This window comes from Odocoileus virginianus, chromosome 2, assembly GCF_023699985.2.
Source record: "Odocoileus virginianus isolate 20LAN1187 ecotype Illinois chromosome 2, Ovbor_1.2, whole genome shotgun sequence".
NCBI classification, from domain to species: domain Eukaryota; kingdom Metazoa; phylum Chordata; class Mammalia; order Artiodactyla; family Cervidae; genus Odocoileus; species Odocoileus virginianus.
In genome coordinates, this window is record NC_069675.1 from 13,448,961 (window position 1) to 13,469,937 (window position 20,977).

Genomic DNA, 20,977 nt, shown 5'->3' on the forward strand with positions numbered 1-20,977 from the left:
TTTCCTTTAATATAAACAATTCTATGATGAAAATTCCTTCTGCTGCATCTTTGTGTTTGCCTGGGATGGTTTCCTTAGGATAAATTTCTAAAGGATGCATAGTTTAACTTATTACCACATAGTAACAAACTGCCCTCTTGTCCAGACAAGGCTAGCATGTATGAGAATGCTGTTTTTCTATAGTTTCCTCAAACTTGAGTGTTATCCCTTTTTTTTTTCTAACTTGACAGAACAGAATCTCATTATTATTGCTTGATTTAAGTCTGAAGATCTATTTTATAACAGCACATAATCAGGGCTGGTGAGCTTAGAAGGGGAAGTTTCAGAGCCAAGCCTGGCTTGATAGGTGCTTTGCCCCCTTCCTTGCTGCTGCTGGAGTCATCTCCCATTTGGGAGTCCCTGTCTTCCCATCTCTAACATGGAGCAGAAATCCCTGCTACCCTCTCCTGACATCCTCTGAGACCTCATGAGCAGAGCCAGGAGAGGGGTGATGTTTACAACCCTGAAATGCTACAAAAAGACCGGGGGCGTTCGCTATCTGTAAAATCTTTTGTGAGCGAGAGTCATAGTCTCTTCCCATCTCTGTGGCTCTTAAGAGGAAAAAAAAACTCCAGCTGTTTTCAGCAAGAACAGGTGTGAGGACTAGGCCACTGGGCCTCAGCCCAGGTAATGGAAGGATGGATCTGATGCTTGGATTGTGTCCCAGCCCCCAGGTGGGTGTCACCTGGGTATTACTCACAGCATCCTTCAGGATTAAACCAACCAAGAAGGGAGGGTGCACCGGGACTTTGGTGTGAATTGATTTCTGTTTTCCCCCTTTTAGATCTGCCTGCCCCTGGCTGAGTCAGAAACACTGCATCATCAGGGACAACCTGGGTTCTGGTTCCAACTCTGCCCCTAATTAGCTGGGAGACTTTCAATTTCTTTAAGCTTTTATTTCCTCTAATGAGATAGAGTAGAAGGTTGCTATGGCCTCTTTCATGGAACTGTAGGATCTTAGAGCTGCCAGGCCCCACAGAGTTCATGGGGAAGAAGCCTAGGGGCCGGAGAGGTGACCCAACTCACCTTTGTCTGCAGGGTCACCTCTTGGGGATCACTCCCTTGGATGTGACTCACAAGTCAACCCAGTTACAGGGGACAAGTTGGACCCTTGTATTTAACAGCAAACACACTTATTCACTTTAACATAACCATTCATTTTTCAGACTTCTAAGCTCGCAGGGCCTAAAAACCCAAGCCTTGCCCGAAGAAATCCACCAAGTTATTCAGTCTCAGTTTTAAAAAGCATCTTCCGTTTCTTCGGGTATATACCTTAAGCATTCTTTTGGGTGGATATTAAAACTCATGGGGGTAGCACTGGGTTTTTGCATAGGGAGAGTGAGTGAGGAACTAGGGGGCAGGTGTTTCAGGATGGGATATGGAAACTGATCTGAATAAAATGAAAAATCTTTCCCTCTTAATTGAAGTTTAGAAGGCTGAAAGTTTCAATTGGCTGTTTGCTCCTGTACAGATCCTGGTGCTAAGAAACCATGGAGTGGTTGCTCTGGGTGATACTGTGGAGGAGGCATTTTATAAGATCTTCCACCTACAGGCTGCGTGTGAGATACAGGTAAGCACGTTCCTCTGGACAGTGGGCCCAGGAGGGGCTCCGACAGGGGCCAAGGGGTAATGGTGGTGGCCCCATGAGCTGTGACTTAAGGAGACGTTAAATGGAGCTTCACCCTGTTTCTCTGCCTTAGTCTTCTAAAGTTTCACACTTAGTTTTGTAGCTTTAAAATTTTGTATCACCCTTGTCCAACAGCCAGCACCCAACTCTTGGGGGTCAGTGTTGAGGGCAGGAAGATGCCTGGGCACATCAGTAGGACAGTGGGAGGTCTGTCCCATGCTCCTGTGTTACCTGGGGTGTCCCCTCACAAACACCACCCAGGTAGGTCTGCTTTTCTTTGCTTGGAGGAGGGTAGTTTGCAACGACCCTGAATGTGGTCCAGTCCAGAAAGAGAAATGGAGAGAAGGCCCAGGTGGAGTGTTGGCATGGCAGGCCTGGTACCAGAGAAGCCCCAGGGTGAAGTCCAGGGAGCCTCTGGTGGTCCTCCTAACTGGTAAAGGATGAGATAGAGGGTGGGTGGAGAAGCAATAGGAAAACACTCATCCTGCAGTTTTATTAAATAAGATGGTGTTGGATAAGCCAAGCATATGCTGCTTCCAGCGCAGCAAGCCATCAGAGGTGAGTAGGGGGATACTTGCACAACTGACTGGGCTCCATCCTTCCCAGCCCTGGGTTCTGTGCCCTTGGGTCAGGGACTTGCCCCCTGCAGGCCTCCATTTCCTGCTTCCTCAACTGTAGAACTGGGTCTATAGAGACCTTGTGAGGATGGCCTCTCAGACAAGGAGAGGTGTTGCTGGTGGTATTTTCAGGACTCAATTGACAGGGCAGGCCAGCTGCTCCAGGGTGAGTCAGCGCTTTTGCAGCCCTTGTGGTGGCCCGTCTGCCCTCTCCTGGCAGGTCTGCGCAGAGCAGTGTCCCAGGAAGACCGCTCATCCTTCTGTTAGTTGCTATGCAGGAAGAATGGAAGTAATCCCCAAAGCATCACTAGTGGAGGGTGTACAAGTGGGACCTTTCTCAGTGGTTTTTAAAGGATAAGTTGAGAGGACAGTGATGAAGAGATGACCCCTCCCCCCATCCAATGATGCTGGCCCTGAACTCTGACCCCTGGATGATGTTAGAACCCGGCAGAGCTTCTGATAAGCCCACTTTCTCTTCTCCACATCTGAACTCTGAAGAGTTTCCCATTTTTCTGCAGAAGGAGGCTTCTATGAGAAAATAGCTCACAATAAAGCCTTATCTCCTTGCAAAGATAGCCTAGCCCTAAAAATGAATGGATAGAGTACGCCTCCATAGGCTCTAGATCCTCAGAAAGGGCTCCTGTGCTATTTAACCAAAGGGAAGAAAGCCATCTAGCTGGACCTTCGGCTAGATGAAGGGCCAGCTGCCCGCCACTCTCCTGGGCAGCCCCTGCTGCTCCTCTTGGCCCTGCCTGCTCACGTTCTTTTCAGTTGGGACTGGTTCGATGTGACTTTTATAAAGTGCATCAGGCAATGGGGCAGATAACCCCAAGAAAGGCTCCAGTGTCTTTTTTCAGTGAGTGGAACAGGAAGGCTTCTAGAGGGAGAAATGAACTGGAAGGAGTAGAAGAAAAACAGGAGAGATAGATGAAGGGTGTGGGTGGATGAAGGCTCAGAAGAGACCAGGTCCCGGCAGCCTGCAGAGCTGTTGGGACTGCAGCCCCTGAAAGGGACGTTTCCAGATGGATGAGCTGCCCTGGAGTTCTGCTTGCATCGTGGGACCAATTTTCTCCCTCAATGACCTTGGCAAAGAAGCAAATGTGTCTGTGGTCATTTCAGTAGTTCAAGGCTAAGAGCCTGTTCCCCTCTCCTGGGGACAGCCTTCTCTTTGCTTTCCATCCATTTGGGGTTCCAGGAAACTGGGTCATCCTCTGTTCAGAGAGGCAGCTACCTGCTCTGCTTACGGGCAGATGAGAAGAAGCTCAGGCAACTCTCCATCTGCTACCCATTGCCATGGAAACGCATAGGGGAAGAGGGAGGTGGGAGGAGGCAGCTCTTGCAAGGAAGTGGGCAGTTCCCTCCTCCTCCACAAATGACCAGTCCCCAGGGTACTGCTTCTCAGTGTTCCGTGGTGAAGCCTCAGAATTTGTTTATCATAAGTGTTTCTATGGCGCTCTTTATGCACCAGGTGCTGTTCTAAGAGCTTTAGGAATACCTTAAATAAACCTCATAAGGTAAATATAATATTTGCATTTTATAGGGAGGGTAAATAGCTGCTCAAAGTTACACGGCAAGTAACTTTGCCAGTAATCCTGGTGGCAGAGCCAGGATCCAGACTCAGGCAGCCTGGTACTCAAGTTCTGTGTCTTAAACACTACATTGCACTGCTTCTCAGGGCAGTAAAAGCTGGTGGGAAAGGTCAGCTGACAGGCTGGGGCCTCTCCCCAGGGAGCTGGCACTTCAAGTCAAGGTTTCAGGGTCCCAGGGCTAAAGCCTGCCTTGACCAGGTAGGAGTCCAGGATGAATGTGGTAATTGATCAACCAGCTAGGATTCGCTATCTTTGAGAGTGTATTCCCATATGCTCAGCCTCAGAAGCCTCAGGGACTTCAGAATTAGAAAACAGGGCAGTAGAGGGACCAGTGAATGAACATAATAAAAAGGTAGATTTCAACTCAATGTAATCTCTATCATCTCATTGTAACCCTTCTAACATTTGGACAATACTACTTTAGGCTGCCTCTTCAAGCATGGAGCTGACAACTTCTAGGAATATTACATAAGGACTCTTATTTTTTGTGAGAGTATGGAATAAATGGCCTCTAGGTGTCTATACTTGCAGAGTGTGGAGTTATCTTTTTAAGCTAAAACTGGAGGCTTCTATGGGACACATGCCTTGGATGAAGAGGGTGTGGAAAATGCTTGTTCTTACTTCTTCCTCTTCACAGAGTGTTGGGGATCACTGAAGCCTGGCTGACCTCCAGTAAGTCTCATGGGGCTGTATGTTACACTAGTGACTCTAATACTCTCTGGAGTATGTCCAGGATCCTCAGGGCTTCATCAGCCTGGGTTTCTCATCAGGCTACATCGATTTCTTCCATCTTCAATAAAACAATAACTGACATAAAAACTGGAACACTGAAAGTTTAAATAATCAGAGCTGTTCCCCCATAGCACAGGTTTACAGGAGATAACAGATATTAATCAGAACACCAGGGTCTTGATGCCGTGCTGAGTCGTGTCTGACTCTTTGTGATGCTACGGACTGTAGCCTCCCAGGCTCCTCTATCCATGGGGATTCTCCAGACAAGAACACTGGAGAGAGTTTCCATGCCCTCCTCCAGGGGATCTTCCCAGCCCAGGACTCAAACCCAGGTCTCCTGCATTACAGGCGGATTCTTTACCATCTGAGCCACCAGGAAAGCCCAAGAATACTGGCGTGGGTGTCCTGTCCCTTCTCCAGGGGATCTTCCTGACCCAGGAATCGAACTGGAGTCTCCTGCATTGCAGGCGGAGTCTTTACCAGCTGAGCTGCTGGGGAAGGGTCTTGATATGCAGTACCAAACTTCAGCTTCAGTACTTACAATACTTGGAATCCACCATTTCTCTCTCTGTGTCTGGACTTACCCAAGAAGCCAAATCATAGCCAGTTGTATCTGGGTGGCAGATATGGGGAATAAATAGAATGTACTTTCAGATGAGCATGGAATTAGAAAATAAGATTAGTTGGATTCATGAATGTTTTTAGGATCATTCTAAAACTGCCTGTTTTATACACACACCTCTTGCACTAAAACCCAAAGTCCATTGCTTCTGGTTATCTGTATGGTTGCCTCCCCATGGAGCCTTGATAGTGGAGCAAACACTCTAAGTCTGTTGGTGAAAGTTCTCCAAGCCCTATACAGGGCCTGGCTGTGCCTGTCAGCTGTTCATCTGTCTCCTTTTTCTGGGCTTCCTTGACTGACTAAACCCATTATGAAGGATATTCTTCCTTTAGACCTGTTAATTCATCCCAACAGGCCACACTCATATTTTGTTGGCCTAGAAGCCAGCTTATTTCTTTCAAGTGACTTGTTTTTTAAGGGGAGATATTTCAGACACAGAAAAATACAGAGAATAATACAATACCCACTCTCCATCCACCAGATTTAACAAATATCAACAGCCTTTTCTTCTTGGAGAAGTAAAATATTATAGACGAGAATTGAAGTCTCTTTTTTTCAAATTCCCTTGTTCCCTGGAAATAATCACAGCTTGAAGTTGGCCTCTGTGCCAAGTAACTTTTCAGTCTTTTGCGCTCTTTTATTCTCAAGATTTAACCCTTGCTATGTCTCCCTAAAAACTGACATTAGGAAAGAAATACTAATACCTCTTCCTTGGAAATGGGCACATGCCCTACAAGTTTGGAGCAGCTTTCCTCTGGGAGGAAAAAACTAGATACAATTCAGTTTTCCAGAAATTTCTGTTTCTAACCTTCCCTGATCCCCATTCTCTGTTACGCCTAGGAGCAGAGATGTGTACAGGGTTGTGGGTGTACACACACACACACACGTGTGTGTGTGTGTGAGCTGATGGCTTTCTGCTCTTTGCCACAGGTGTCCGCTCTGTCCAGTGCGGGGGGTGTGGAGAACCTCATCCTGCTGGAGCAGGAGAAGCACCGGCCTCACGAGGTGGGATCTGTGCAGTGGGCAGGAAGCACCTTCGGGCCCATGCAGAAGAGTCGGCTGGGGGAGCACGAGTTCGAGGCCCTCATGAGGATGCTGGACAATCTGGTGAGTCTCCTGCCATTGTCCTTCCAGGCCAGTCCTTGCGGCTTAGCCCCCCAAAACCAGTCAGTATGAAGCACTCGGTAGATGTCAGAACTGCCAGCATCACAATTCAGCTGTTAAAGCCTCTTGAGTGGCAACTTGACTAAGAATTTGTGGTCATTCTAAAGTACTTGAGTCTTCTCAAACAGTGGCCTTTGCCACTCCCTTTCCAAGGGCTGTGGATGTCATACCTGCTGGGTGCCCTTTGGAGAAGGGGTAGGAAGCTACTGGTTGGCATGTGAGGTGGTAATCCAGCAAAAATCAGGACCACAGAGCCTCTCTCATATTGTGACTTGGCTTACTCCTCTTTTGCAGTTAGCTCTGTGTTTCCTTCTAATCTCATGATTTTAATGCAGAAAACATAATAGCTTTGATTTCCCTATTTCTGATAAACAGCATTACAACCCTATTCCTATTGTGATGAATCAACCAAACAATCAGGTGAAAAATTAACTGATATGTGACTAGAGTGGGCTTTAAAGGATCCAAAAGCATTATAAGACATCCTTCCTTCTGGAACTAACAGTTTAATTGATGATATATGACATAAACAGGAAACAATTCAAGAATAAGAGGAAAGCATCTACAGTGAGGATCTAAGTGCAAGAAGAGGCTATGGCTTCCCAGATTGCTCAGAAGAGTGAAGATGTGCCCTATTTTTGCAACATTTCTGTATTTTTCCCCCTCCTCACTGCTACTAATTTGGACCCTTTCATTATTATGTCTGGGTCATTGCAATAATTAATCCTTTCCTTTTTGCTTCCAGTTCCTCCAAATTATCACCAGTTTATTACAGGTCTGACCACGAGGGTAACTTTATAGTACTAAAGGTATAATTCACAATGAAAATACAACTCTTAATAACATTTGTGTGTTGAGTAATCTGTGGCTGAATAAAGCACCAGGACCAAATGGTTTCATGCAGAAATTCCCTCAAACCTTTAAGAAATAGACTATTCTTATGCTGTTTAAACTGTGGCAGAGAAGAGTGAAAGAAGGAAACCAGGTCCTAACAATTATAACACATTCAGACAAATCTCACTCTGAGTTGATGAAAAATGCTGCATGAAAACTAGCAAATAGTATCTGGCATAGTATTAGAATAATAATACATGATAAACAAGTGAGGGCTCATTCCTTGTATTGAAGGATGGTTTAATATTATAAATCTAAATATATTTCATGATATCAATGAGTCAAAGGATAAAAACCTATGGATCACTTTGAGATCAAAAGGTATTTGATAAAAATGTAATCTCTATTTATAAAAATAATAGCTGTTAAGTAGTATAGGAAGTCATTTATTTAATACGATTAAAATTGCTTTTTTTTTTTTTTTTGTCAAAACAAACACCAGTATCATGGTGAAACACTAGAAGAATTTCCATTAAATTTTGAAACTAAACAGTGATTCTGTTCTCAGCACTATTATTTAATGTTGTTCAAGAATAATATTGGAAATCAATTCAAGGCAGTGAGATCTAAAAATAAGAGGTGTACATGTTGTAAAGAAAACAAAATTACTCTTCTATATAGTTAGTACATCTACCTGTCTCTAAGGTTCAAAAGAATCAACTGAGAAAAATTAGAAATAATGAGTGCATATCAAGAAAAAAAAAGGAGAAGACTCAAATAAAAAAAATTAGAAATGAAAAAGGAGAGGTAACAACAGACAATGCAGAAATACAAAGGATCATAAGAGACCTACTATGAGCAATATATGCCAATAAAATGGACAACCTGGAAGAAATGGACAAATTCTTAGAAAAGTTCAGCCTTCCAAGACTGAACAGTAAGAAATAGAAATTATGAACAGATCAATTACAAGCACTGTAGTAGAAACTGTGTTCAAATATCTCCCCAAAAACAAAAGCCCAGGGCCAGATGTCTTCACAGGTTAATTCTATCAAATATTTAGAGAAGAGTTAATGTCTAGCCTTCTCAAACTTTTCCAAGAAATTGCAGAGGAAGGAACACTTCCAAACTCATTCTGTGAAACCACCATCACCCTGATACCAAAACACACACACACAAAGAAAATTACTAAAAAAGAAAATTACATAGATGCAAAAATCCTCAACAAAATTCTAGCAGACAGAATCCAACAACACATTAAAAGGATCCTATACCATGATCAAATCAACTTTATCCCAGGGATCCAAGGATTCTTCAGTGTACACCAATCCATCCATGTGATACACCACATTAATAAATTTAAAGATGGAAATCATTTGATAATCTTAATGGATGCAGAAAAAGCTTTCAACCAAATTCAGCATCCACTTATGACAAAAACTTCAGAAAATGGGCATGGAAGGAACCTACTTCAACTTAATAAGGGCCATATATGACAGACCCACAGCAAACATTATTTTCAATGGTGGAAAACTGAAAGCATTTCCTTTAACATCAGGAACAAGACAAGGATGCCCACTCTCATCACTTTTATTCAGCATAGCTTTGGAAGTCCTAGCCATGGCAATCAGAGAAGAAAAAGAAATAAAAGGAATCCAGATTGGAAAAGAAGAAGTAAAACTCTCAGTGTTTGCAGATGGCATGATACTATACATAGAAAACCCTGTAAGATAGTATCAGAAAGTTACTAGAGCTAATCAATAAATTTAGTAAAGTCACAGGGTAAAAAATCAATACACAGAAGTACCTTTCATTCCTACACATGAACAATGAAAAATCAGAAAGAGAAATTAAGGAATCAATCACATTCACCATTGCAAAAAACAAAAAGAGAGAGAATAAAACACCTAAGAATAAACCTACCTAAGGAGACAAAAGACCTGTATACCAAAAACTATAAGACACTCATGAAAGAAATCAAAGATAACACAAACAGATGGAGAGATATATTATATTCTTGGGTTATAAGACTCAATATTGTGAAAATGACTATACTATCCAAAGCCATCTACAGATTCAATGCAATACCTATCAAATTTCCATGGCATTTTTCAGAGAACCGGAACAGAAAACTTCACAGTTTGTATGGAAACACAGAAGACCCCAAATAGCTAAAGCAATCTTGAGAAAGAACAATGGAGCTGGAGGAATCAACCTTCCTGACTTCAGACTGTACTACAAAGCTATAGTCATCAAGACAGTATGGTACTCGCACAAAAGAGAAATATAGACTGATGGAGCAAGATAGAAAGCCCATAAATTCATGCACCTGTGGGCACTTTATTTTTGACAAAGGAGGCAAAAATATGCAATGGAGAAAAGATAGTCTCTTCAATAACTGGTGCTAGGAAAACTGACAGCTCCATGTAAAAGGATGAAATTAGAACTTGTCCTAACACCATAAACACAAATAAACTCAAAATGGATTAAAGACCTAAATAGAAGACCAGAAACTATACAACTCTTAGAGTAAAACATAGGCAGAACATTTTTGGACACAAATTGCAGCAAGATCCTCTATGATCCACCTCCTAAAGTAATGGAAATAAAAATGAAAACAAACAAATGAGACCTAATTAAAATTAAAAGCTTTTGCACAGCAAAAGAAACCATAAACAAGATGAAAAGACAGCCTTTAGAATGCTGCTGCTGCTGCTAAGTCGCTTCAGTCGTGTCCAATTCTGTGTGACCCCATAGATGGCAGCCCATGAGGCTCCCCCATCCCTGGGATTCTCCAAGCAAGAACACTGGAGTGGGTTACCATTTCCTTCTCCATTGCATGAAGGTGAAAAGTGAAAGTGAAGTCGCTCAGTAGTGTCTGACTCTCAGCGACTCCATGGACTGCAGCCTACCAGGCTCCTCCGTCCATGGGATTTTCCAGACAAGAGTACTGGAGTGGGGTGCCATTGCCTTCTCTGAACCTTTAGAATGGGAGAAAATAATTGCAGATGAAGCAACTGACAAAGGATTAACCTCCAAAATATACAAGCAGCTCATGCAGCTCAATATCAGAAAAACAAACAAGCAAAAAAAACAATCAAAAAATGGGCAGAAGACCTAAACAGACATTTCTCTAAAGAAGACATATGAATGGCCAATAAAACATGAAAAATTGCTCAAAATTGCTCATTATTAGAGAAATGCAAATTAAAACTACAATGAGGAGTCACTTCACAACAGTCAGAATGGCCATCATCAAAAAATCTACAAGTAATAAATGCTGGAGAGGAAGTGGAGAAAAGGAGATATTCTTGCACAGTTGATGGGAATGTAAATTGATACAGCCACTATGGAGAACAGTACGGAGATTTCTTTAAAAAAACTAGGAATAAAACTACCATATGACCCAGCAATCCCAATACTGGGTACATATACCCTGAGAAAATCATAGTTGAAAAAGACACCTCAATGTTCATTGCAGCACTGTTTACAACAGCTGGGACATGAAAGCAGCCTATATGTCCATCAACAGATATAAACAAGAATATAAGTAAGATATAAGCAGGAATACTGGAGTGGGTTGCCGTGTCCTTGTCCAGGGGATCTTTCTAACCTGGGGATCCAACCCGCATCTCTGTGTCTCCTGTATTGGCAAGAGGCTTCTTTACCACTATCTCCACCTGGGAAGCCCTGTACATACATATAAGGGAATATTATTCAGCTATAAAAAGGAACAAATCTGAGTCAGTTCTAGTGAGGTGAACGAACCTAGAGCCTGTTATATAAAGGAAAGTAAGTAAGAAAGAGAAAAACAAATATCATATATTAATGCATATATATGGAATCTAGAAAAATGGCACTGATGTACCTATTTGCAGGACAGAAATAGAGACACAGAGAATAGACTTATGGACACAGTAGGGGAAGGAGAGTGGGACGAATTGAGAGACTGGAACTGAAGCATATACTTTACCATATGTAAAATAGATAGCTAATGGGAAGTTGCTGTGTAGCACAGGGAGCCCAACCCCATGCTCTGGGGCAGCCTAGTGGGGTGGGATGGGGTGGGGGCTAGGAGTGAGGTCCAAGAGGCAGGGGACATATACATATACTTATAGATTCATGTTGTTGTATGGTAAAAACCAACATAGCATTGTAAAGCAATCATCCTCCAATTGAGAAAAAATAATGAGTGCACTTAAAGTGGCCAATTATGAAAATACGCGTAAAAATTAGTGGCTTTTTTGTATTTTAACATATAATAATGAATGTGAAAATATGAGAGAAAATCCTATTTGTAAATGCAGCAACATCATAAAGTTTTAAGCAGAAGCCCTTTAAAGACAGTTGCAAAATTTAACCAATAGACATCAGAGAAAACTTTAAATCAGTGAAGAGCTATAATTTATTCTTGGTTAAAAGCTTCAATAGGGTAAAGAGGTTTCCAAGTTAATCAATAAACTCAATGTAATTTCCTCAAAAGTGGAGCAAGATATAAGGACTTAGCAACATGTTCTTTCAGGTGAAATTCAGAATGGCTTGGAAAATTCTATAGTGATTACCACCACATGGTAAAGTGCGATAAGGCTTTAGTCATTGAAGGAAGGGGCATTAGTCCAGAAGGGACGGGCCAATCAGAGCTAGAGAGTCCAGAATCAGCTTAGAGAGTCCAGAAATAGATCCCAAATACATGAAAATTTAACAGGAGAAACAGCCATCTTATAAATCTGTGGGGAAAGATAGACTCCTAGCCCTGTGGGAAATGAACCTAGGGTGGCTTGCTGCTTTATCCTTTCAAGATAGATCCCTCATTCACCAAAAATTTAAACATGAAAAGGAAATTCATATAGGTATTTAAAAACATAGATTAATATTTTTGATGCTCTTGTGTTGGGAAAGACTTTGTCAAGCATGGCAGGAAAGTCTGAAATCATAATGACAAATATTGACAGTTAAGATTACACTAAAATTCAAATTTTACATTTTTAAAAACCACCTCACCCGCCATGAACAAAACTAAAATATGGGGAAAATATTTGCAACATCTCTGACAGTCAAAAGATCCATATCTTTACTGTAAAAGAAATAATATGAAAAAGATAAACATCACAATAGGAAAATGAACTGAAGACACAGTTTACAAGGGAAGATATTCGAGGCCATTGAATGTAATTAAATATCCAGTCTTACTAGTAATCTAAAAAAGAACAAAACAAAAGTAGAAGGTTTTACTTTTAACCCATCTAACTGCCAATGATTTTTTTAAACCCCAACAACATTCAGTGTGGGGAAAGGAGATGAGAACTGGGAGCTCCAGCACAATTGGCAGAAGTACAAACTGGCTCAGTGTCTTGGGAAGATGGACATGATAAATATATAAAAACTTTTAAAATAAATATGTAAAAACTGTGCACCCTTTGACTCAGTCATTTTCATTACTAGGCATTTATGTTAACTGCTTAAAGAAAAATGTGTAAAATTACTCATTTCAGGGTTGTTTATAATATTTTGAAATTAACAAAAGTGTCTTCCAGTGTTGGTTAGATAAATTGTGATATGTGCATTCACTGGCATATTATGCAGTTGTTTAAAGGTTGCTGTGTATCTATGTTCAGTAACATGAAGAAATCTCCAAGACACGTTGATGAACTAGAGAAGCAACTTATAAAGCTGATTATGTAGTAATACTTAAAATAGCCAAGATATGGAAGCAACTAAGTATTCACTGATGGAAGAATGGATAAAGAAAAAGTGGTGTTTATATATATACATATATATGATAGAATATTATTCAGCCATGAAAAGAAAGAAGTCTAACCATTTGAAACAATGTGGATGGAACTTGAGGGGACTATGCTGAGTGAAATAAGTCATACAAAGACAAATACTGTATGATCTCATTTATATGTGGAATTGAAAAAAAAACAAACCCCAAAACCAAAAAGTTCAAACTCAGAGATACAGAGAACAGATTGGTAGCTACCAGGTATGGGGCAGAGAGAAATGGGTAAAGGATCAAAGGTAAAAGCTTCCATATATAAAATAAGTGATCCTGGGGGTGTAATGTACAGCATGGTGACTGCAGTTAATAATACTGTGTTGTATATTTGAAAGTTGCTAAAAAAGTAGATCTTAAAAAGTTCTCTTCATAAGAAAAAAAATTGTAAGTATGTAAGGTGCCAGATGTTAACTAGGTTCATGGTGATCGTTTCACAATACATACAATTTCTTTTTAATTGAAGTATAGTAGCCACTCCAGTATTCTTGCCTAGGAAACCCCATGGACAGAGGAGCCTGGTAGGCTATAGTCCATGGGGTCACAAAAGACCTGGACACAATTTAGCGACTAAACAATGACATAGTTGATTTACAATGCTGTTAGTTTCAGGTGTGATTCAGTTATGCATAGAATACATACAAATATTGAATCACTGTGTTGTACACCTGAAACTAATATAATGTTACATGTCAGTTATATCTCGGTTTTTTAAAAGGCTGCTTATGTGGTACAGTCCCATTTATATAGTGTTTTATATATTTTATGTATATTATACATTAATTATATAGTCTGTATATTTACATATGTGCATATGTATATGTATGCTTAGAGAGATGACTGAAAGGATTTTTAGTGGTTGTCTCTCAGGATGAGATTTTGAATAAAACCCATATTTTCCTTATGTTTTTTTCATATTGCTTAATTTTTCTACATGGCTATGTATTTTTTTGTAATCCACATAATTTTTAATGCCACTTTAACTTAAAAAAAGAAGACTGGCAGAGCTGAGAATTATTCCAGCAGCTGCTAAGATTCCTGAATATTCATTCTAAGTAACAGCCCACCTTTGAGGGATATGGCCCTTCTTAGGAGATAGGGATGTTCTTGAGTCAAATTCAGGGGTCCCAAGAGAGAAATAGTCGAGAAACTTTAGAGTTGAGGAAGGGAGGGCTACTGTTCAAAGCAGCTGGGAAGCTTTTTAAAGTCCTGTAGCCCAGATTGCACCAATGTCCAATGAAATGGGCAACTCTGAGGTGAGTCCAGGTATCCATATTTTCAAAGCTCCTTTGTGATTTCAGTGTGTTGACAATTACTGGACCAGACCCAGAGCTGGAGCTCTGTCTGGTCCACAAAATTTTGGTGACTTTTTCACCCCTGATCAAAGGGCTTGTTGGAGTGGAGGAAAGGAGAGACTGGGGGACCAAGACTGGGAACAAGTAGAGAATCTGCCTGAAATGCGGGAGACCTGGGTTCAGTCCCTGGGTGGGGAAGATCCCCTGGAGAAAGAAATAGCAACCCACTCCAGTATTCTTGCCTAGAGAATCCCATGGACTGAGGAACCTGGCGGGCTGCAGTCCATGGGGGTCACAAAGAGTCAGACACGACTGAGCAACTAACAATTTCACTTTCTTCCAGAGGTATGGCAAGGCCTGGGTTGTATTTTATTATGCAGACTTTGGGTTAAACTGAGTCCTTTAGATGGAAGGGGGTGAAGTGTGTGGCCTGGCCAGCTGGCATGTTATTGACCATTTTCCCTACCTTAAGTGGTTCTATTTTTGTTCTTTTTAGGGTTACAGAACAGGCTACACCTACCGCTATCCCTTTGTTCAAGAGAAAACCAAACACAAAAGTGAGGTGGAGATTCCAGCCACCGTCACTGCCTTCGTGTTTGAGGAGGACGGCGCCCCAGTGCCTGCTCTGCGGCAGCATGCCCAGAAGCAGCAGAAGGAGAAGACCCGCTGGCTCAACACGCCCAACACCTACCTGCGGGTCAACGTGGCCGATGAGGTCCAGAGGAGCATGGGCAGCCCTCGGCCCAAGACCACAGTAAGGAGGGCAGAGGGGGCTCCGCTGGGGAGATCGGGGTCAGAGGAGAGTGCCTGGCCACCTGTGCGGGCTAAACCACTTTAAAAGGGGGACAGAGCAAACCTCCCCCAGGCCTGGGCTAGTCCTCTCTCCCCTTAGGGCTTCCTACTGGGTGTCTGGGAGCAGCCACTCATGCCTACAGAGCAGATCACCTGCTTCTTGTACCTCTGGTCCAGAGGGTGGCTGAACCAGGTCACTCTCAGCCACATGAAAACTTTTTGCTCCCACATCCGGAAGGGCTTCCAGGAAGTTCAGGGGATGGGTATCCAACATCTGAACTGACCGTCTGATGCAAAACCAGGAGGGAGGTGGGTACTTGCTTCTATGACATTGTCCTCTCCCATTATACCCTCTTCTGTGGACTTGCTTTAGGCATTAGATGTGTGGAAGAGACCTGCCCAGAGGTTGAATTTTTACAAATTTTATGCTCTTTCCCTCTCTTTCCCTCACACAAACACCTCTGACCCTTAATTTGATTTTTACTACTTACTTTGTAAGTAGCTGGCAGCCAAATAGAATAGCTCTGCATTTAAAAAATGAAACTATCCACAAGTCCTCTTAAAACACGAGTGGTTGCCTGTCCGTTGAAACTGGTCACCGAGGCTCTGTTCCTCCGAAGTGTTCTTTAGGGCCATTGATCAGGGGCCTTAGTTTGGTTGCTGGGTCATCTGCTGCCCATCTCTGCTCTGGGAGATAGACATCCAAGTGCCCCAAGAGGAGGGAATGTGTTTGTCTGGGCTTGCTGACATTCCATGCAGGCCGGTCAGCCCAGCTCTCCTGGGGTGGACCACTGGGGTGGATGGTGAGCTGTGTGTCTTTGTCTTACCCACCGGGCCTTGTGTGTGTTCAGTGGATGAAGGCTGACGAGGTGGAGAAATCCAGCAGTGGCATGCCCATACGGATCGAAAACCCAAACCAATTTGTGCCTCTCTATACTGACCCCCAAGAAGTGCTGGACATGCGCAACAAGGTAAGGTGTAGTTAACTGCCTCCCATCTCTTCTCCCACGGGGGTGTAAGGAGGGGATGTCCGCAGGATGTGCCTGACTTACCCCAGATGCCTCTTATGGGAAAGAAAAAAAAGAAAGCGTTAGTCCCTCAAGTCATGTTTAACTCTTTGCGACCCTATGGAATGTAGCCCACCAGGTTCCTCTATTCATGGAATTCTCCAGGTAAGAATCCTGGAGTGGATTGCCATTCCCTTCTCCAAGGGATCTTCCCGACCCGGGGATTGAACCCAGGTCTCCAGCATTGCAGGCAGATTCTTTACCAGCTGAGCCACCAGAAAAGCTGACACAGGAAAGAAACTATCATTTATTAGCCATATTCCAGGCACCGTGCTAAGTGCTGTGCTTTTTTCATCATGTGTAAACATCTAAGAGAGGGGTGCTAGCTTCAGACAGTAGAGGCCCCCAAATTGAATTTTTACAAATTTTATGCTGTTTCCCTTTGGCTCATTTTCAAAATTGCAAACCCCTTTATATTTATTTCTCTACCTTGGCGTTACAGTTCACTCACTTATTTTCTTCATGTTACTTTAAATACCTAAGTTGTAACAGAACCACCTCCAATAGGCCAGGCATGTTCTCAGAGCAGTGTTTCAATGTGTGCACCTCTGGAATGCAGATTCCTGGGCTACCCCCAACCCTGCTCCCACAGGTTTGAGATTTAACATGTATGAGGTGTCCCTCTCCCCCAGAAATCTGTAGTTTAAACCAATTCCTCAGGGGCTTTATAGGAATATTGAAAATTGAGAATCCCCACAAGGATCTACCATGCCTCGTTTCACTCTTCATCTCTTACAATGATCTTCTTAGAGTTCATGAGAATCTGCTGTTTGACATCAACTACTCATTCCCTGGAACAGCCATGGGGACTGTCTCAGAGTGGACGTGATGTGTTACTGTGTATGTTCACACTACACTGGGCGGCCTATTAAGTACGCCCTGCTTCTGGACTGCTAGCTCACTCTCCTCTCCCTTTCCACACAGATTCGAGAGCAAAACCGACAGGATGTGAAGTCGGCAGGGCCCCAGTCCCAGCTGCTGGCCAGCGTCATCGCGGAGAAGAGCCGAAGCCCGGTACAGCAGACGCTGCCCCCGCCTGCAGGGGAAACGAGTTTGCCTTCTGGGTCTGCAGTGCCCGGGGCTGGGCGGCAGGACCCGTGAGCCCATATATGCTCAGCTTTCCCTGTGATCTTGGGCGCTGGTGCTTTTGCTGCAAAACGGATGCTGTGAGGACTGAGGACAGTGTCTTATCGCCCCCTGTGGGCGCCGGGAGGGCGGGAGAGGGGTCAGGGAGCAGCCCAATCCGCCCACCCGCCGGAGTGATAGGCTTGCCTGGTTCTCCTGTGGAACTCCTCTCTGCCCTCTGCCAGTGCTCCGCAGGGCGGGCTCGCAGGAGCGTGGCTGGCCACTCCCAGCGGCTCTATAGCTGCCTGCTCCAAATGGTTCTGTCCTCTGTGCTTGAATATGGCATCGTCACGCCACAGCTCTGAGAGGATGCCCATGTGCTCTCAGAGCGCAGATGTGTATATAAGGACGGGTGCTCTACAGGAGGGGGAGTGCCAGTGAGTTGCCTACAAAACCCACATGGCGTTAGAAAATACAAAGTTGTTTCCATGCTTGAGATAGAACAGTGTTTGTGTAGTGCTTAGTGAAAGGGGTTAAGGTCAGAGTTCTGGCTTGTGTTGGAAATCATTGCTGCTCATTGCAAAGTCACAGTGGCATCTTCCTTAGCAGTAAGAGCCGGGGCCGGGTGTGTGGAGGATTCAGGGACCATTCCTCTCTGCAGAGCAAACTGATGTCATGATTGCAGATGGGGCTGCAACTCACAAGATGGGTGCCCGTTGGCAAGGGAAGTGTGAAGGTCAGGCCATCCCTTCTGCCCCACCCCAGCTCAGCCAAGAGGAGGGACATCAAATGTGCTACAGGGTCAAGGATAGACATACCCACCCCATGATATTGGGGGGAGGTGAGAGTTCGATACAATGAGCAAAATTATTAAAAACTCTGCTGTTTATACTAAGTGCTCTCCTTGGAGTCCCTCTTCTTGGGATCTTGGTGTTGGACTCTCTTGTGAACCCCATAATTCCCTAAGATAGGCCCAGTGCTGCCCTTCTTTTGGTAGGAGCCCAGGGCTCTGATGGGCCAGAAACGGATGGCCCAGAGGGCATGGTGTGGGTCAGCTGCTCTGGCTCACCTCCCTTGGGCTTCACTTTCTTTGGCTCCTCAGCTCCAGAGCACTGTATCCCCAAAGGCCAAGAGGAGGATGCTGAGTTAGGATAAAGGGATAAATGGCTGTGGGGTCTGAATATTAGTCCCTCTCCTGGGCTAGAGGGGTCAAAGGATTCTCTGAGCTTATACAAGGCCCAGCGGTGAGCTCTCCAGAGCCAGGGGCTCCCCAGAGGAGATGAAACACAGTGATTTTGCCAGTGTCCCTGCAGGGACCTGCAGAGCAGGCAGGTTGAAGATCCAAGATTCAAGACCTTGACTTCCTTGAATTTATGACTGTGTGCACAACAGAACTAACAGTTTGGACTGAGGATGCTGGAGTCACTGTGTGTTTTGCATATGACTTACTGCTGTGTGCTGTGTGGCTTGTCCTGCTGCTGGGGGAGGAGGGGTGGTGGGTGGGGAGTGGCTGGCTTGAAGCTGGTTGAGCCAATGCTTTGCTTGCTGGGTTTTGGCTGGCTGACTGTGGGCCGCTGACTGTATTTGCATAGTGACAGCTTGCAAGTGTCCACAGGAGAGATTGCAATAAAGGTGCATCTTCCTTTTCTTTGGGAGCATCCTTTGATTTTATTTCTGGGGCAGAGGGACATACCCCTGCATTCATCCAGGCAGTTGCAGAGAATCCAGGTCTTGGGGTGAGATAGCCGTGGGAAGGAGTGAGCAACCCCACCCCAAGACCCTGAGCTGTTGCCAAGGAGCTGCTTGCCATGCTGTCCCAGCAAGACCATGGGCAGCCACATGAGTCTGAAAGGAAGCTGGGGCCTGGGCCCCGAGCGCGGCGTTCAGAGGGCAACACGCTCTGTGGTTAACTTTCAGTCCACAGACAGCCAGCTGATGTCCCAGGGCCAGGCGGATGCCAGAGACGAATCCGAGGAGACGGCGCCCAACCCCTTCAGCCAACTCACGGACCAGGAGCTGGAGGAGTACAAGAAGGAGGTGGAGAGGAAGAAGCTAGAACTGGAGGGTAAATAACCCCGGGGGGCCAGTGCTTCAGGACCTGCTGGAGGGAGGGGAGAGCTTGGGGCACCCGGGAGGCAGCAGAGAAACTGAGGTCGTCACTGCCCCTTGCCCCCGTCCAAGCAGCCGGACCCCACTTCTTCCTGCCCACCAGAGCCCCCAGGGCTCCGTCCAGGCTTCTCTGCTTTGTTTTCAACCTTCATGTGCTTCTCTGTGTCTCTTCTCTCTCATGTCTTCAATTTGACCTCCCTGCCTCATCACCAAACAATATTCTTATGAGCATAATACTGTTATCCCCAGTAATGCCCCTCATGCCTCATGCCTGGCAGTGGTTACACGGTGCTGCTATGACCCCACTGACGCTCTCACCTGGGAAGGAGTTAATCCATGTGGTGCTTGCTTAGAGTAGGGCCTATAAATATGGCCTAGGTCAGTAAGCACCAGACAAATGTTAGTTGTAATAATATGATCATTATTATAGTGATCACTGTTGTTGACGGATCTATCTGGTTTGGTATAAACCTGGCAATCAGAACTGTCAGCAGCCAAGGCCTTTATGTCGGAATCTCAGTCAAGCCCAACTGACTCTTGAGAGCTTGTTCATGCTTTTGCCCCTTCCTGGCAGAGTTTCCCTTCTTGGCTACCTTATTCAGTATTGTCTACACTTCAGGCTCCATGGCAAACTTCTCTCCATCTAGGAAGACCTCTCTGTTCCCCTCATGAGCTGTCCCTTCTCTTTGCTCTAGATGCACTTGGGGTCTAAGACACAGGACTTAGCTCTTGATTTTGTCCACCAGACAAGATGATGCTGAAAGTTCAGCTTCTCTCTGCACTGGTACAGAATCAAATTTCAGAGACAGAGTTTTGGGTGAAGTAGATAGGAATAGCTTTATTGCTTTGCCAGGCGAAGGGGGCAATGGTGAGCTAATGCCGTCACAACTGTATGTTCCAACTTGGGGAAGATAGTGAGAAATTTTGTATTAATTGTCCAAAGAAGGGGTGATCAGCTCATGGACGTTCTTTGGATGGGTTAGTGGTGAGGTAAGTAGGAGTCAGCATTGTCAACCTTCAGTTCCAACTGATCTGGGGTCTACATGCTTGTGGGCAGCATGTCATTATTAATCATTACCTTCTTCCACTTGGAAGGTGTTTCATTATCTGCAAAATAGCTCAAAGATATGGTGTGTATTTCCTCTGATGGGCCTTGCCCCAAGGCTGCTCTTGCTGTTTGTTTCTCCCTCGTCTCACCTCCTGTCTCTTTATAATTAACAACAGCTTGAATCTCCCCATTGGAACTCAGGGAAGGTCATGGAGGTTGAACGAAGGTAGCTTCCTATAATCAAAGAAATGGGGGACAGAGAGGCCTTGTGCCCAGGAGTCCCACAGGCCCCTGCATGGTATCAAAGGCTTTTATTCCCTCCGGGAAGGACCTTCTTCCACATCCCCTCCCCACCCAAAGTCAGCCGTCTTCCGCACAAAGGCACTAGAAGAACTCTTGCCAGCTTGCTTGGACTTCTCACGTGCCAGTCGAAGAAGTAGATAGAAAAATACAGTGCTTTTTGTCTCTAGAGATTGTTTGGGCTGAACATGTAAATTACATAAATAGTATATGAGCTGCATACAAATGGTGGGCGGGAATTACCCTGCAGTCTTGCATCCACATCAGGGGTAATATAATCCATCTGAGGATGTGATTTGAT

The 20,977-nt window shown here is 44.3% G+C and overlaps 1 protein-coding gene across 2 annotated transcripts in view; it reads left to right on the forward strand.

Moving 5' to 3' along the window:
- ADD2 (adducin 2) overlaps positions 1–20,977 on the forward strand; it is a 117,662-nt gene that overhangs the window by 82,813 nt on the left and 13,872 nt on the right. For both annotated transcript variants that reach the window (XM_070476452.1, XM_070476445.1), the window contains 6 exons: positions 1,511–1,609; positions 6,157–6,333; positions 14,792–15,049; positions 15,939–16,058; positions 17,079–17,168; positions 19,137–19,284. In XM_070476452.1, the coding sequence (XP_070332553.1) occupies positions 1,511–1,609; positions 6,157–6,333; positions 14,792–15,049; positions 15,939–16,058; positions 17,079–17,168; positions 19,137–19,284 (892 nt within the window). The remainder of the gene's footprint in view (positions 1–1,510; positions 1,610–6,156; positions 6,334–14,791; positions 15,050–15,938; positions 16,059–17,078; positions 17,169–19,136; positions 19,285–20,977) is intronic.